General features: G+C 39.4%; 2 protein-coding genes across 13 annotated transcripts in view; both read left to right on the forward strand.

Annotated features, from left to right (window-relative positions):
* The window catches only part of LOC122082274, a 67,527-nt gene that overhangs the window by 44,974 nt on the left and 6,187 nt on the right, over window positions 1-16,366 (forward strand). The window contains exon 3 of the mRNA XM_042649736.1: window positions 971-975. Coding sequence (XP_042505670.1) covers window positions 971-975 — 5 coding nt within the window. The remainder of the gene's footprint in view (window positions 1-970; window positions 976-16,366) is intronic.
* On the forward strand, window positions 5,535-14,753 carry LOC122081834 (peroxisome biogenesis factor 10-like). Of its 12 annotated transcripts, none has more exons than XR_006141237.1 (6): window positions 5,535-5,783; window positions 6,195-6,253; window positions 6,388-6,513; window positions 7,130-7,215; window positions 13,617-13,919; window positions 14,044-14,752. XR_006141237.1 is itself a non-coding variant. In XM_042649177.1 (6 exons), the coding sequence occupies exons 3-6, from the start codon at window positions 6,445-6,447 to the stop codon at window positions 14,098-14,100; spliced, it is 303 nt and encodes a 100-aa protein (XP_042505111.1). In that variant the 5' UTR covers window positions 5,535-5,783; window positions 6,195-6,253; window positions 6,388-6,444; the 3' UTR covers window positions 14,101-14,751. The 12 variants fall into 12 exon arrangements, 7 of the variants coding, with proteins under 7 accessions (XP_042505111.1, XP_042505106.1, XP_042505113.1 ...); XR_006141239.1 differs by having other exon boundaries at window positions 13,781-13,919; window positions 14,044-14,751; XR_006141238.1 differs by having other exon boundaries at window positions 7,130-7,155; window positions 13,617-13,871; window positions 14,044-14,751.

The raw sequence follows: 16,366 nt of genomic DNA on the forward strand, positions 1-16,366 counted from the left end.
GGGGGGGGGGGGGCTTGAGGATTGTGCCAGTAGTCTTGATGAATAAGGGCTGATGAGTCAGTGGCTATTGAAGTCATTATGGAGGACGGTAGTTTAACTTAAGATTTGGACAAACATATAGAAAAATATCCTGAAGAACTATCAGGAATCTATACCCCTATGGCTTACAAGGAGGGCAATGGTGAGAGGCCAAAGTTTGGAAGAACAAATGGAGAGTTAAATTGAAGGATCAGTGCTCAGGATCTATAAGAAAGCAATGGACCAGGAAAACATGATTACAGTTAAGGCATTGCCTGTGCAAGAAGACAGGCCTTGATGCTTAAGGCAACCAATTGCTTTATGTATCAAAGCCTCTCGATCCAAAAGATGAAGGAACTTACAAGGAATGTGGAAAACAACCAGGAATATGGCAAACTAGCAAATATACATGGAATGTGGTGCTTTCCATGAGTGCCTTGGCCCCACCTAGGTTTCATGGCAGCTGGCCATTACCTTGGCGCCATGACTTTAATTACAATCAACCAACCGTTTTGTGTGGAATGAAGGGAGGGTGGGCTGGAATCAATAATTCTTCAGAGATCTTAAAGAGAGGAAATCGGATGAGGGTATAGGATTCTTTGAAAGACTACATAAATGTTAATGTGTATAAAGTTGATTACAGACATTGGTAAGACTGAAGCAATGGGTAAAGTTGCAATGAATTTCTATGATGAGTACCTTGTCAAGGGTCTCAAGAACAGCACATACATACCATGGACCAACTATTTAGTCAGACGAGAGTGTGAGCCCTAGCTTGGGTGGTGGCCATCAACAGGGCACTAAATTTGGAGAACTGGAAAAAACGAAGGTTCTGATGACCACCGAATGGTACAAGTGAGGAATAAGAAGGAATCCATGGCCCTCTTTCTATTATATAGAGCTACTACTTGAATTTATTTGGGGATATGATTGGGCATGAAGACCAGCCAAGCAGATGTTATTCTTCCTTCTGCCATGTAGACTCTCTCCTTGCTCATTTCACTCATTTCTATGAAAAGCATGTTTCCAACAAAGGATATAAAACTGCTGTTAACTTATGGAGAAAATATAATTGAAGGGTATATAATTTGGAGAATGCATCCTCACATAAATCAAATGGGAAACCTAGAAGGAGAAGAATCAAAGAGTTATCAGAGGCCAGAACCATGAGATTCAAGAATCTACACCATAATTGGATCATGCCTTTATGACCCGACTTGTCTGTACCACTACATGCCTGAACAGCTTCCCTGAAATCAATGTAAAACCTATTCTTTTTGCAGATCAAAAGTACCATGGATGAGCAAGCTCAGATTAAACTTCTAGCTTCTAAAAGATCCTGTCCAGCTCCCCCCGCTGCCACCCTTATTCTAGACTATAGAGCATCATTCCCTTTCTCCAGGTTCAGTAATAAAAGTTTCCTGTGCCAACCCAGCCCACCATTATTTCCAAAATTTTGACCCCAACCTACTGCTCTGCCTTCATTCGCTTCTGTCAGCCTGAAGAAGACAAATCCAAGTAAAAACAATTAAGGCTCTATTAACCATTCTGTTCTTTTCCTTTCTTCTCCTTTCTGTTCCTTTTGTTCTCACCAGTATTCCTCCTTTGTACAACCTAACCTAAAAACATATCCAGTCTAGCTCCAATAACTTGAGCACTAACCTTATTTCCTTTTCTCACTCAAGTTTATATTAGTAGAGTAAATATCAAACAGACTGAAGCCCATCACTGATCTTGTATGGGGTCACCCCGTGGTACGGTACAAACCGACTGGATACAACCCGATGGATCGACCTGACTTGAAGGAATATATATTTGTACTATTGTCTTGTTATATAAGCAAGTGAGATTTGAGGATTTTCGTGTTAGGGTTTTCTCGGCAAGTGTTCTTGTTATGAGTTTGGGTTTTCTTGAGAGAACTCCATTGTAATCTTTCTTCCAACATAGTGAATCATCTTCTTCTTCCGCCGAGGACGTAGCACATCACATTGGTGTGTGAACCTCGTTAAATCTCTGTGTCATCTTGTATGAATCTATTAGTTTTCTTCGTTTTCTTTAGTGTTTGTTCTAACAACTTCCCATCCCACAAATTTGTAAGCTTTAAAACTAAAGTTCCTTTAAGAAGATGATTATACGGTTAAGAACATAGTATAACAAACAACACTAGCAAAGTAATAATATACACTCAACTAAGGGAGAATGCTCAATAAAGGCTGCCGCCTAGCTGGGCTGCTCAAATCCCCTCTACTCCTTTATCCCTCTCCCTTCACCTTCTCTGCCTCTCTCTTCTCTTCTCTTCCGAATCCCTCCTCCTCCACTCTTCTCTGCTCCCTCCCCTCTCCCTACTTCCTCTTCTTCTCTCTTCCTTCTACTCCCTTCTTCCTCCTCCTCCTCTCTCCCTCTCCCTTCGCCTTCTCCCCCTGTCTCTTCTCTTCTCCTCTTCTCCTCTTCTCCTCTCCCTCCCTCCCTCCCTTACTTCTTCCCCTTCCCCTTCCCCCTTCCCCCTTCCTCTTCTTCTTCTTCTCTCAACCTCTCTCTTCTTCCTCCTTCACTCCCTTTCCCTTCTTCTCCCGCGCTTGCTAGCGTCGGTCACCGGAGCAGGGTTCAAGGTCGGTTATCTCCATCGGTATCAAGGTTGCTACAAGTGATTGCAACCACTCGGCTCATCTTCCTGCCGACTACCTGCCCTACTAGGCCTATTGATGACTTGGTGCTGGCCACTTCTAGGCTAGCTGCTTGTCGATCGCTATTCCGCCAGGTTGCCCTTTGGACGCCTCTCTCGCCAGGCCTACTGTCCAACCTTCAATTGGTCTCCATGCTCGTTTGGTCTATCCATTGGCTCGTCTGCTCCTCCGGTTCTACCTCTCTGTTAACTACTCGCCATGCCTGCAACCCTTTTGGACGCCACTCTCACCAGGCTTGCTGTCCCGTTGGTCGTCTCCCCTTCAGGATGCCGCGCTCACTGGGTCTGTCCGCCTGCTCGCAGCTTTGGTCTTCACCCTTATTGTCTGTCTGCCTGCCTGCCTACCTTGGGGGGCTTGTCGGCCATTGGGAACCTGGCTTTTGGTCTATTGGTTTTCCTCTTTGACACCAACCCCCTGTGCCATTCTCAGTCGACAGCCACTCTGTCGTTGCCCTCAGAAAGGTCAGTGCCTCTTCGCCTTGGAGACTCCTCCTGCTAGGCCAGCTGGCTGCTTGGCTGAGGACCTCCGTAAGGCCAACGTTCCTCCATTGTGGCTGCCTCTACACCAACGGTGCTTCTCCATGTTGGTGGCTGGGAAATATTGTGTCGAGATGTTAGGGTTACGGATTATGGTTCTCTTCCCAATTTGGACCGATTTGCCCTCCTCCTCAGGTTGGGCATCCGGACCGGCCTATTGAAGTTCGTTGACGCCATGTGGGCCCCTATTGGGCTTTTGTATCCCTTTTGGGTTTGTAACCCCTTTTGGAGCTATATTTTCCCTCCCCCCTTCTTTTAATACATTTTACAATTCACCCCAAAAAAAAACATAGTATAACAAACTAGCTCAGCCATCAAACCATCTACCAGAGAAACATTACCTTTGCTTGCATCCTTGCGTGTCGACGAACTCCAATTGCATCATACATGACAACAAGACTGAAACCCAAACAAACTGGGAAAAGAGAATCAGACACCCCATGACAGAGTCCCACCGAAGTCGTCAAGGCCATACATAAGGCAGAGTGGGACGAAGGCATCCCACCAGACGCACAAAGAATCCTGAAATTTCATTTCCTCTCCACGAAGAAATTCAAAAACAACTTTGACGATTGAGCCATCACCCAAGCCAGAAGACTCGATATGAAAGTCGGATTAGCAGCTAGAGTGGTCACGAACGGGCTGATACGAAGCTTCGCCGTGGATGTCATGCTCATAAGAACCATTCTGATCCCTCCACATTGCAAGTACTCGCCGTCCCATCCCTCTGGAACTCTCTCTCGTTGCCCAAATCCTTTCACAGTAGAAACCCATTTCTCCACAAGCGTAGCAAAGTCTCTGATGCGTTGCAGAAGAGGGAGAAATCCCCAAAACGGACTAACGGATTGAGGGTAGTTTGGGCAACTGTTCTTCGGGATGTTAGTCAGACTCGACTGAAGTCTATATGAAGCAGATACCTTAAGGGTCTTTGGATTCTTAAATCTGTTGAACTTGAATAATGCTACAGAAATGATGTTGGAAGGAACAAATATTGGGTTAGGCGACCGTGAACAGAGACCTGAGATGAGGGATTTATGGAAATGGAGTCCATGAGGAATGCCCGCTTCCCTGCACTCACTGAAGCAGCATCTCAGATGGAGAGAGACAGTGCAGAGCAGTACGGTACACCACTGGAAAACTCGAAAGGAATCATAAGTGACCTTAACCCAAACAACTACGTTATGTGGAGGAGAAGGAGAAGAACAAATAGGAATCGATGTCCAAACGAATAATAAACGAATAAACTGTCAAAACGCAGAGGCCTTCTGACGTCTAATTCACGCACGAACACTGTTGACGACTGGAGCAGTAGATTCTGGAACTATTTTTTTTCCTGGACGGGTGGGCGACCCGGTTCCAATGAAATCGGATCACATTCTGTACATCCCTGGTCCTGAAATTTAGATCCATTAAATACAGAGAAAGAAAGTGGATTTAAAACAGAACGAGCGTATTTCGTACATTAAGCTGATCTGGTTTTGATTCCAACCTAGTCTTTCTTAAACCGCCGACTTAAATCATGGTTTTAGTGTATAGAATCTGATCGGGTATTGGCCATCCAGAAAACTGACACAGTGTTATGATGAATTAGACATGCTCCCATATATTTTGGTGATGATTTGAATAGAATTTTTTACAAAGTCTATGATGGTAACAGAGGATTCAGGTTGATAGGAACCCATTATTGATCTCACATGGGGTGCGGGGTTGAAGTCTTTACATTATGGTACAACCTGACCATATATAACTTGATGAATCAACTTGACTTGTAAGAGTATTATATGTTTTTCTATCTTTGTTGTGTAAGCAAGTGAAACAAGTGAGATTTGAGATTTTTTTTGAATTAAGGGTTTGGGTGAGGATTCTTGTTGCAAGTTCAGGTGTCAGAGAATTGTCACAGAATTGTCACCCAAACTTAGTGAATTATCTTTAACTTCACTCATGGATGTAATATATCAAATTGTGTGTGACCCACAGTACAACTTGGCTCCATTTGGTCAGGTAAACACTTTGGTTCCATTTATTTAGGTAAACACCTTGGCTCCGTTTGTTTAGGTAGACACTTTGGCTCTGTTTACTTAGATAAATACATTCGCTCCGTTTGGTTGCAAGGAAAGTGGGGAACATGAGGTGAATGAAAATATTTTTATTTTTATAATATATATTTAACTTCTCATAAAAACATTTGAGTTTTTCTTACAATCAAACAAGAAAATGATTTTTTCATGTAAAACATTTACGTGTTTTAATTCAGCTTACGTGGCAAGAGTAACTAGTCGTCATCAATATCGTCAATTCCTGATTTAATGTCTAAACTAGGTTGAAATCGTCTGCAATTCCGATCTCGTATCCGTCTAAACCCCGACTCCATTCTCTGCTAATGTCAGCGTGGTTTTCAGTCAGCAGTAACACCTATTGTCAGAGGAGCCTTGCGGAACTCGTGAAGAATTGTGAATGCCCTACTTTCTTCCTTAGGCTTTGGCGTTCGTTCAGCGAGGATCAGAGGAATTGGGGAAATGGAAACGGTGGCTTCTGCAAGTTTCAGGTATTCGAGTTTCTTTCTTTCATTCTTTTCTTCTTTCTTTTCAAAATTTCCCCAATCGCACACGATTTTTATTTTTCTTTTTGATACACTGTTATAGTGTTGATCGTTGATACTGATTTAGTTCAGAGGTAAACAATGTATAAAAGAGTCGCTTACAGATATGGAGAATGGTCCATCGCAGTAACCCTAGACCCCTTTTGCTTCCAGAAATACTTTTAATAGTTTAGAATGCGGTTAGGAGACTCAGGACTGTGATTCTTATAATTTTCCAATATTTTTCGGTTGTGTGGATATTGAGTGTGCCTTGAATCCTCACGTTTCTAGCCGTTAGCCATATGCAAAACTCATCTTTATCTCTCTATACTGAATCTATGCTATTTGTATTTTTTTTTTTACGACCCAAAATCGGAGCTTGACGAGTTTGTATTGAATTTCCTCGACTGGGCGATCTCTGCGTCACCATATATCAGGTGCCTCTATAACTCGTAAACTTTTCAGTGGAACACTATGCTTTGCGTGGAACCTGAAGCTCTTAGTTGGTGATCTTACGCAAAATCTCCCCACCACACCCCCCACCCCCAAAAAAAAAAAAAAAAAAAAAAAGAAAGTCCACTACTGTCTCTGCAGCTTTTAATTTGAAAGCGTATTATTTTCTGACAACATGGTGTTACTGGAAGTCAATAACAATGGGCCACTGGAACAGGCAAAGTTTGAAGTTGGTGATGATCTTGTAAGTTTCAACTGTTAATTGTTATGCGATTTGTTTTTCGATAATTAATATTTTAATTTCAGTCTTGTTGCTGTCACCTATGATGGGTTGAATGTTTTTGTGAGTGGATCTCTAAACTGCAGTGAAACATATAACGGGTTGAGTGTTGAGGCACCATTAAACTTATGCTGAAGAAACCAGGAACAGATTGGGGTCTAATCTTTTTTTGGATTTCTTTCGTCCAGAGTTCCTTTGACAGTTATAAATTTTCAAACAAGGGCTTGCTGAAATTTTTTATCAGTGGAGTTTCCCTGTTTGACAATTTTGTAAAATAAAACAGCATTTGCCCAAATGGGCTATTTGAAGAACAAACTCTTCTTTTGTTGCTATTAATGTAGTATCTTTGGTAGATCTTGGCAGTCCCTTAGTTGTCAGGCTATAATCCCTGCCATTTTCGCAATTAAGGCTCCCTCCTAGCTTATCTTCTCCCATTTTCTGCAACTATTAGTCAAACAGAAACAGATGAGAAATCTTGCAGGTTTTGACATTTTGTTTTGGCAATAAACTTACCTAGAATTCACATTATGTGGCCATGAATATTAACTGCTAAGGAGTTTCTATTTTTGTGTATGGACAGGATGATGCGGCTTTTGAGGATGAAAGGTGTGTGCTGTGCATGGATATTATTGTCGATAGAGGAGTTCTTGATTGTTGTCAGCATTGGTATATCTTGGAATTATTGTCAGTCTTAGTTTTCGGAAATTTAGCCTATATTTGAGATTTTATGTTATTTCAGCATTGTTACCAATCCTTTGGCTATCTCCCTCTGTGTGACAATGAATGTATTGGAACAAGTGGTTATGCAAAAACTCATATTTCTGGCCCTAGATTTACGAGCTATGTTCATCTAAAGTTCTTTGTGATTCCTTGTAGTTTATTGATGAAGAAATGACACTATGCCAGCACTGTCTGGCCTATTGACTTGACATAATAAGTAGTATTAATTTTATTCCACAAATGGCATTAGATGCCCAACCTTTGATTCAGGCCCACTTGATGGCTAATACCTGGACTAGCAACATTACCTACTGTTTTCTTACATCCTTTTGGTATATAAGCTGAAATCATTCTCTTGTAGTTCATCACAAACTATAAAACCCTGGATTCCCCACGTTTTTCTTCTTTGTTGTTTGGCAACTTCATTTTCCAACCTCTCAAAGTTGTTGCAACACTAGGAATTTCTAAGAGAAACCTTTTTCTTCAACTGCCATGATACATGGTCCAGCTTTAAGTGGTAGACAGCTAATTGGGTTAGAATCTTTATTGAAATGCCATTCCAAAAAAGCACTAGAATGACAAGTATGTTTGGGAACCTTTTAAAAGCATGGAAAATCATTTTTCTTGTTGGAAAGGCAATGATCCGTCAAAGAGGGATGGAGGTTTTTCTCATCAAAGTTTAGTTTATTAGAGTCCTTGATTACTGCATTTACCTGCTTAGAACAAAGTCCCTTCTTATGAAGTGGTCGTGGAAATTTCATCCTTATTCAATTTGGTGGAGTATTTGGAAGGAAATAATTTTGTGGAAACTTGAAGCTATGGAGTTTGAGGTGGGGCAGTTTCCGAGGAATGCTATGAAATTGGTTCCTGACTTGGTCACAGTGTGTCCGGACTTTTTCAGTGGAAATACATATTGTATTTGGAATCTTGGGGTGAAAATATACATGGGTGAGAGATAGTTTTATGAATTTGTAAAGGGGGATTTTGGTTTATCTTGTAGAGGTTTGCTAGGACTTTTAGTCTTTGTACAGACTATAGCACATGGGTGTAGAAGTTGCTTCCTCTTTTGTAATATTAATATAATTTTTACTTTTCTTAATAAAAGGGAAAAAAGTCATGGTGCCCTTGGACGTGGCCCTAATGATTGGGAAGCAGACTCTGTTGCAAGGTTGTTCGGAAGACTTACCAGTCTCGATCTTAAACAGTAGTTGAACAACAAGGATTCTGAGTCCTAAATTGGTTATTCTGTGAAGTCACAAATTCCGTCTTCTTCAAATATGCTGTCATTTCTTTTCCAAAACAAATCTTATGGGGGAAAGGAATTCCTTCCAAGGTGCACCTTTTCATGTGGCTGTGTGATGTTGGACAGCATCCATAATAATGCACATTAACATAGTAGTTTGATTGTTGGGGCTTATGCACTCTATATGTAAGCATATATTCATCTTGTTGTAACCAAAGTGGTGAAAGTTGTAACCTATTTTTCTATGCTCTGTGTTTTACTCCCAAAAGTTCTATAAGGTGGGTAAAAAGAAGGGTTTTCAAAATAATTTGAAAGTGACTTAAGATTATGGCATTCTCAAAAGATATCATTGTCTTGCACGCTTTTGGAGTACACATGTGAAATGATAGGATTTATGCTCATTGAAAGAAGCGTGTTATACTAATGGGCAAAAAAGGAAGGTTACAACTTCTTTTTTCACCAACTTTGGTTATAACAAGATTGGATTTATTATTGATACCCCTTAAGGTGTCAAATAATTTGTAACTTTTTTTCCTTGTAGTGTAACGTCCCTTTTCTTTCAGTGAGGGTAAAATCCTATCATTTCACATGTGTACTTGGAAAGCTTGTGAGGCAATGACAACTTTTGAGAATGACATTTGCTATGTCACTTTCAAATTATTTGAAAACCTTTTTTTATACCCAATGTAAAGAACTTTTGGAAATTAGACAAGGGGAAAAAAGAAGGTTAAATGTTCTAAATACACCTATTGAGGTGTCATTTAGACGGTCCTATACATACATATAAATAGAGGGGATGGTTCCCCCCGCTTAGTTGTTGTTGGGAGAAGGCTGACTGGTTGTAGTTGTTGTTGTCCCCCCACTGCCGGTGTAGAAGGAATCTCCCATGCCACACCGATGGCAGTGCACGAGACGGTATTGATGGTAGAATGGTCAGGGACAATTGTCACAACGTCTTGGTGACCCAAGGCGTGACCAAGGCTTCCAAGTCGACTAGGGCGCCTGGATGCCTAGGCGATGCTTTGATAACCATGGTCAGGGAGGAGAGAGAAAACGAATAAAAAACCTTGTGAGAGGGCATACGTTAAGTGGGTACCGTGGCTCGTTCTGATCTTTTGCCATATGTATGTCTATTTATATTTAAGTATATGTAAGGTTCTCCAGTAAAAAGAATTTGGATAAAAAAAAGTGCTACAATAGTTAGGTTTTTTTCCCTAGAGAATGGTCATAAGATAGTTAGAAAATAGACGGAGTATATGGTGATGAAGTATGTGTGATTGTGTGTAACTTTAGTTACACTAGAACAGAAAATGAGATGATGAAAATTGATGAAGGAAAGTTCTGCAGAGTGATTATTTTAGGTATTTGGGCTCAATCATAAGTAAAGAAGATAATATAAAGGATAATGTTTCACTGAGAATTATAGTAAGATGGATGAAGTGGAGAGGTGCGTCCTTGAGTGTTGTGTGATAAATGTATTCCTTTAAAGCTTTGAGGAAAATTTTAGAAGACAGTCATACGATTGGCTATGATGTATGGTGTGGAATGTTGGATAGTTAAGAAGCATCATATAGATAAACTAAGTGTAGCATAGATGAAGATGTTGAGATGGATGTGTGGGAAAACTAGGAATGATAAGGTAAGGAGTGAACATATTAGGGCTGATTTTGGAGCAAGGTTCAAGGTGTCGGGTTTCAATCCTTGAGGAGGCCGAAATTTCGGTTGAAACCTGGGAAATTTTGAGGAAACCGGGGAATTTTTCCCAGTTTGATGGAAACTTAGGTTTCGACCCCCAAACAGTGTTTTTTTTTTTTTTGCCTTATTTTGGTATACATCATATTGTAGACATTTCTAACACATTCACATCATTAGTTTCATAAAAAAAACACAAAGTCATACTTGTGTGGTGAACAAAAGGTTCGGTAATCATTACGTTGAGTTGTTGACTAAATATGTTGTAGGTAAATGCATTTTCAAAAACAAAAAAAAAGCATTAACATGTAAAAAAAAAAAAACCGGCTGCCATGAATGTGTTGATTGGGTCCTCCTAAGTAACATAAAAAATTTAGATAATTTTACTCTATTTACTAGTATATTCTATTAAAAAAAAAAAAAAGAATTTTGGATAAGTTGGGACTTACCTTTTTATTCCAAGTTGTCTTTCTTATGTAGATGAAGCAAGAACTACCCTTAAATTCAACTTTGTCAGGAAAAAAATGGAAATCTCCACTGTTTCCCCAAGTTTTTCACACTCCTAGTAGAAAAAACTAAGAAGAGATGGTCGAATTCTGCTAATAGAAGGCTTGGGTTTCTTTTCAAACTAACTTATATAGGACCTGATTCGATGGGTCAAACCAGTTGGTTTGGCCGAAACATGTCGATACATGCTCGAAACTTGTGACTTTTAAAAGTCACAGAACATATCGTTTCGACCCTTGGCGATACGATCGAAACCTAGTTCTCGAACGGTCGAACCATATTTGGGAGTAGCCAAGATACGTGATAAGCTTCGAGAAAATCGTTTCAAATGGCATGGCCATGTTCATCGGGGGCCTTGGGATGCTCCAGTTTGAAAGAGTGATTTGATTCATATTGAAGGAACTAAAAGAGCTAGGGACAGGCCTAAAGTGACCCTAGGAGAAGTGGTGAAGAAAGGCATGTATAGATTAGCCTTGTATCAAGTATGACCTTGAATAGAGTTGATTGGAGGGCAAGGATCCATGTAGCATTGTAGTTGACCCCGCTTAGTTGGGATAAGGCTGAGTGGTTGTTGTAGAATGGTTCTAAGATAATGCATGTCAATTTTGTAGATGTTTATCCCTTAATAATGCATTTTAGTCTCTCAAGTGGCCTAGGCTCAATTTCTGACAAACAGCAGAGTCAACTGGGTAATGCTGGTCATTAATAGGGGCCTCCTAAGGAGCTGGTAGTAGAGGATGTTCATAATCCTTTACTGCATTGCGGTCTTTCAATGGTTCTCATTGTCTTATGGTTATTGAAGTCAAGTGGGTATGCTGTCCTCTTGCTTATACATTCCTTCTGGCTGTACTGGAAAGAAAGATGTGGGTTTTATTGCTGACGGCCATCCTTTAGTGCAAAACTGCAAATTGTTGGAAAGGAAAAGAAAAAAACAGGAGTTTTGGAGATTATTCTGAGGCAGCATGGAAGGTGTCTCATTGATGGGAATCAGTTTCAGCCCTTTAAGGTCCATCAAAGAAGGCATTTTGAGGGCCTTAATTCCAAGCCTCCGATCCTCATCGCCTCGAAGATGAGGAGCCCACATGGGGATTTGTAATGAGTATGAGGGCCTCAATTTGTTTTTTTTTGCGTTAGGGTATTTATGTAATTTGGACCAAGGGTTTTTTGTAATTTGATCAGAGCTTCTTTTTTTTTTTTTATATATACATTTTGATCAGGGATAATTCTGTAATTTTCATTCAAGGGGCAATTCGTGCTTTTGCTATTGGGTACTTCCTTAGTGCTTAAGTATTCTTTTTCTTATAAGTTACATAGAGATTAAGTTTTTAACTTTTGAAGATTTGGAGGTCAAGTTACATGTTCAAATGTCGCACTTTCCAGAAGGTAATGAAGTTTCAGAAAATTCACGACATATGGAGATTTGTCCTATGGAGGTGTGTGCTTCCATTTCTAGGTGTGATTGTCTAACTAAAACCATAAAAGCCGGGGTGTGGTTGCTCATGATTCTTCTTCTTGTTCTTCTTTTCCTTGTCACTACTTATTTTCTTTCATTTCCTACAACTAGATTTGTTTTCCTCACCCCAACTTGCAAACACACTTAAATCTTAGTTTTTTCCCCCTTTCCAAAATTCCACCATAAGCCACAACATCTTGTTTCCTAAGGACAGACCACTCTTTCTCTTTCCTATTATTGGCAATCTTAGTCCCTGATTTCTCACTTTTAGTGCGAACACTAAACAGTCCTGCATCACTCATGGAGCTGTAGAATTGGCCTTTATATGGTACGAAGAACCAAAAGGACTTAAAAAAACATTCAGAGGCAGCATAGGATTAGCTCAAGGGGCAAAAGGGTGGTTTTTCTAGGCCTCAAGACTATGAAGGATTTTCTTGATTCAGACTGGCTGATATTTTGGCAACATGGACTGCTTTACGCAAGTTAGTTTTAGGGTTTCGGTCATGAATTTGAGATGGGATCTTTTGTGTTACATATTTTCTGCCTTTCTCGTGCCATAACTGAGGCATTCTGCCCCCTCCTTCCTATTTCTGCTGATTATCTATTCTTCCTCAAATAACATGAAGTAATAGTAATTTCTAACACAAGTTCTACTATAGAAGCAAATCTAAGACTCCTAAGGAAAGATTTCAGATAAATGAACCAAATAAAATGGAACTAGTGGCAGATCCATGGTAGGCCCATAATTGTCTCATATAATTTGAGTAGTTTGGGTATCTTCGATCCTAGTTGCTTGAATATTCCTGGTGGCTGCAATGTCGCAAAGCTTACAGTGGTGGGCTGGGATGAAAAGTTGTACAAGGCCAAAGTATAGGTCCATCCCAAAGTCCATTTTAGGCCCAGTAGGAGACAAGAACTGTAAATTCTCTTACCAAAAAAAAAAAACTTTAAAATTCTGGATAACTGTCTGTTTTGATCTTCTTTTTCCTCCACTTGCGCTCTTCATGAACTATACCACCTCTTACTTTTGTTAATTCAAAAAATACTGTAGGGATCTAGATAGGGTAGAGCTAGATGAATCTTCTTGTCTTATCTTGGCAGACATGTTTTTGATAGTTCGTCCTGAAACAGATTTATGGCAATATAGAGAAGTTGGACAATATGCAGTATTTGATGCAAAAATCTTTTGTTTCTTGCATCTTCGGGATACAGAATCTTACAGAGAGACAAGCTGTGGACTGTGTTTTTTGTGCAGCTTGCTCAGCTATGTGCAGTGTTCTTCATATTTTAAATTTGATCCATTTCCCACTGGTAGTTTGAGTCGTTTCAGTTCAAATTCATCATTTCCTTCCCCAACATTTAATATTTACTGTACTTGTTAAAAGTCGTCATTTCTTCACTAAGTTTCTCTATGCTTTTTAAACATTCAGTTCTTAACATTTGTTTCTGTAGACTATATGATGGACTTTACAGTGGAGAGAAATTCATTATCATTTCCACTAATTTATTTATCTGGCATGGATCGAACTAGCCACAAGTATAGATATATACCCGGTTATATTTGCTTTGAAGTACAAGCCAGGTCAGATGATGCAGGTTCTGCACATGAATTTCAGGTTCTGTTTTGCATGCATTGACAACTGGGCTACCATTACAGATGTTTGTCCATTTTGCCAGGAGGGGTTTCAATTAATCACATGCATCCCAGTGAGTGATTCTTGATCATATATTGAACCTTTCGCCTTGCAAAATTAAGTAAATGTTTCTCATTTTCATTTTTGAAATTGTTTGTCTCCTTTCCTGAATTTCTCTTGAAGCAATACTTTATAGTTTATTCAACTTAATGGCTAACATGCTATGGCTCATTTGATAACCTCAGGTTTATGATACAATTCAAAGCAGCAAGGTTGATGATGACTCAGTTCTCAGGTATTAATTCATATGTAATTATGTAGACATATCCATGGTTGTCAGTTCTGATTGATCAGAAGGCTTGTATCCAAAAATACTTTGCAATAATTGAATATAAGATGGTGAAAGTTTTTATGGTTAGCAACCCACAGACTAAATTGGTGGGTGGGAGCATCTTTTCTCCCATGTGGAAGAGTTATGTGGAAATTATAACCGTTGGATATCTAGGAAATGGTCTAAACGGCCACGTGTCAAATCCTTTGGATCGAGGATATTGACAGCCCAAAAACTGGTGTTGTTGATGTTAATCAGATAGTTAAAAACGGTGGACCCTTGACTGAAACCCCACTTTTAAGTAATTCATACCTTATGAGTGATAATGTAGGGCGTCATGAAGTAACTGATGATGGTCAAGTCCAAGGGAATCATTTGCAGCATGCTAAAACTGGAAGTTGAAGCCAGATAGCATAAGGAGTCAAACAGATCAATGCATTTCATGATTTCAAACACCTCTTGATAGATAGGCAGCCATCATAGGGTAGCACATGCCTCGAAGTTGGTGCATGCAGAACTACACTAGTTGTTGTGATGCAGATTAATTACCAAAATATGCTTGTTTTATTAGGAATAAGCCTAGGGTTTCATACATGTTAGGCCTTTGATCCCATGTGTTTTGAATGTAATAGACCACTTTTATGGGTCTAAAAGGGGGGTTGTAAGATTGAGTACGGGATTACTAGTTAGTTTTCATTTTCCTTAGTTTCCTTTTTAGTTGGGCTTGATTTGAGTTATATTTGTTTCCTTAGGAGTAGAGTTATTAATTGAGTCAAGTCATTAGTAGTTAGTTTCCTTTTTCAACTAGTTTCTAATTTCAGTTAGTTTCTAATTTCAATTTTTAGTAACTATTGTATTAGGAGAATATTTGGTTTCTTTTTTAGGAACCTTCTATTTTGTAATTCCCTCCCCCATTATCATTATAAATAAAGATGATGACTCTTTTAATGAGCCACGATTTTGACAAAATACATGGCTGCTGCTGCTGCTTTCTCTGCACGAGAACTTCCTTATGTCTGATCAAGGTATTGGGTTTGGTGTTTGATCCAAGAGATTCCTTGCAGCGAGAAGTCCAGGAGGCCTCTCAAGTTTTATTATTTTTCTCAACAATTTCAAGTGTTCTTCTTAGGGATCTACTGCTGTTACAATCAGGAATTTATTGTTTAAAGTTTTCTGCCCAGAATTCTCTGTAGAAGTACCATTGGCCCTGTCTGCTGTAGCTGCTAGAAGTGTCTGTTAAGGCTGAAATTCTGATCGATTGTTCTCCTATTCCCCACTAAGGATTGATCCATATCTGGGCTGATTCTGTGCAGCCATTAAAGAGATATTCAAAATCTTCATATTTTGTCCTGTAGTGATTTTTTCAGAACAGAACCACAATCGATTGCTTTGGTTTGTCCTATTCTGTTTCTGTGGTTCCTGCTGTTGATTTGGGACTGTTACCTCATTTTATTGCTGCTGGTTTTATTTATTTGATCAACTAATATCTGACCTAAGTGATATTGAGTACTGAGATCAATTGATCTGGGTTGATTCCTGCTGTGATTTTCAGATTCTGAATCATTAATTACCAATTGTTTGACACTATTTTGAACTGTTATCAGNATTTGATCAACTAATATCTGACCTAAGTGGTATTGAGTACTGAGATCGATTGATCTATTGAGTACTGAGATCGATTGGTCTTGGTTGTTTGTCACTGCTGTTTTATGATATCAGTCATTGAATACAAGTTGCTTGCACTTATTTGTACTGATTTCAGCCCCTGGTTTGATCCTATCTGACTACTACTGGTCTGACTTACTTGCTACTGGTTTTCTGAGATCGTTATATACTGTTACTTCTATTTTCTGTTGGTCTGATTATAGTGGTTTGTGGGGTGTAATCTGGTTGTTCTCTAGTCTAAAAGTTCCTGCAGTTTTGGGACTGGTTTGGTTGTCAAATCTATCCCTACGTTACTGTGAGCTTTTTGATTTGATAACAGGCTTGGTTACCACTGCTTGAGGTTCTATTGTGGGTTGAAGAAGAAGGTACTGTTTATTAAGATTACAGATAAGCTTTTCCCTTCTAAAATTGGTACTGTTTGGTCCCTTTTTTTTTTTTCTTTTTTTAAATACCCTCCACTTAAGTAATTATTCCCAGTTTAGTCCAGAAGTTTTCCTTTTCCAAAAGGTCCTAACTATTCACCATATTCACAGAATTGCCGCCACTTGCTTATATTCTGAATTCTGATTCTT

The sequence above is a fragment of the Macadamia integrifolia genome, chromosome 6 (genome assembly GCF_013358625.1).
Source record: "Macadamia integrifolia cultivar HAES 741 chromosome 6, SCU_Mint_v3, whole genome shotgun sequence".
Lineage (NCBI taxonomy): Eukaryota > Viridiplantae > Streptophyta > Magnoliopsida > Proteales > Proteaceae > Macadamia > Macadamia integrifolia.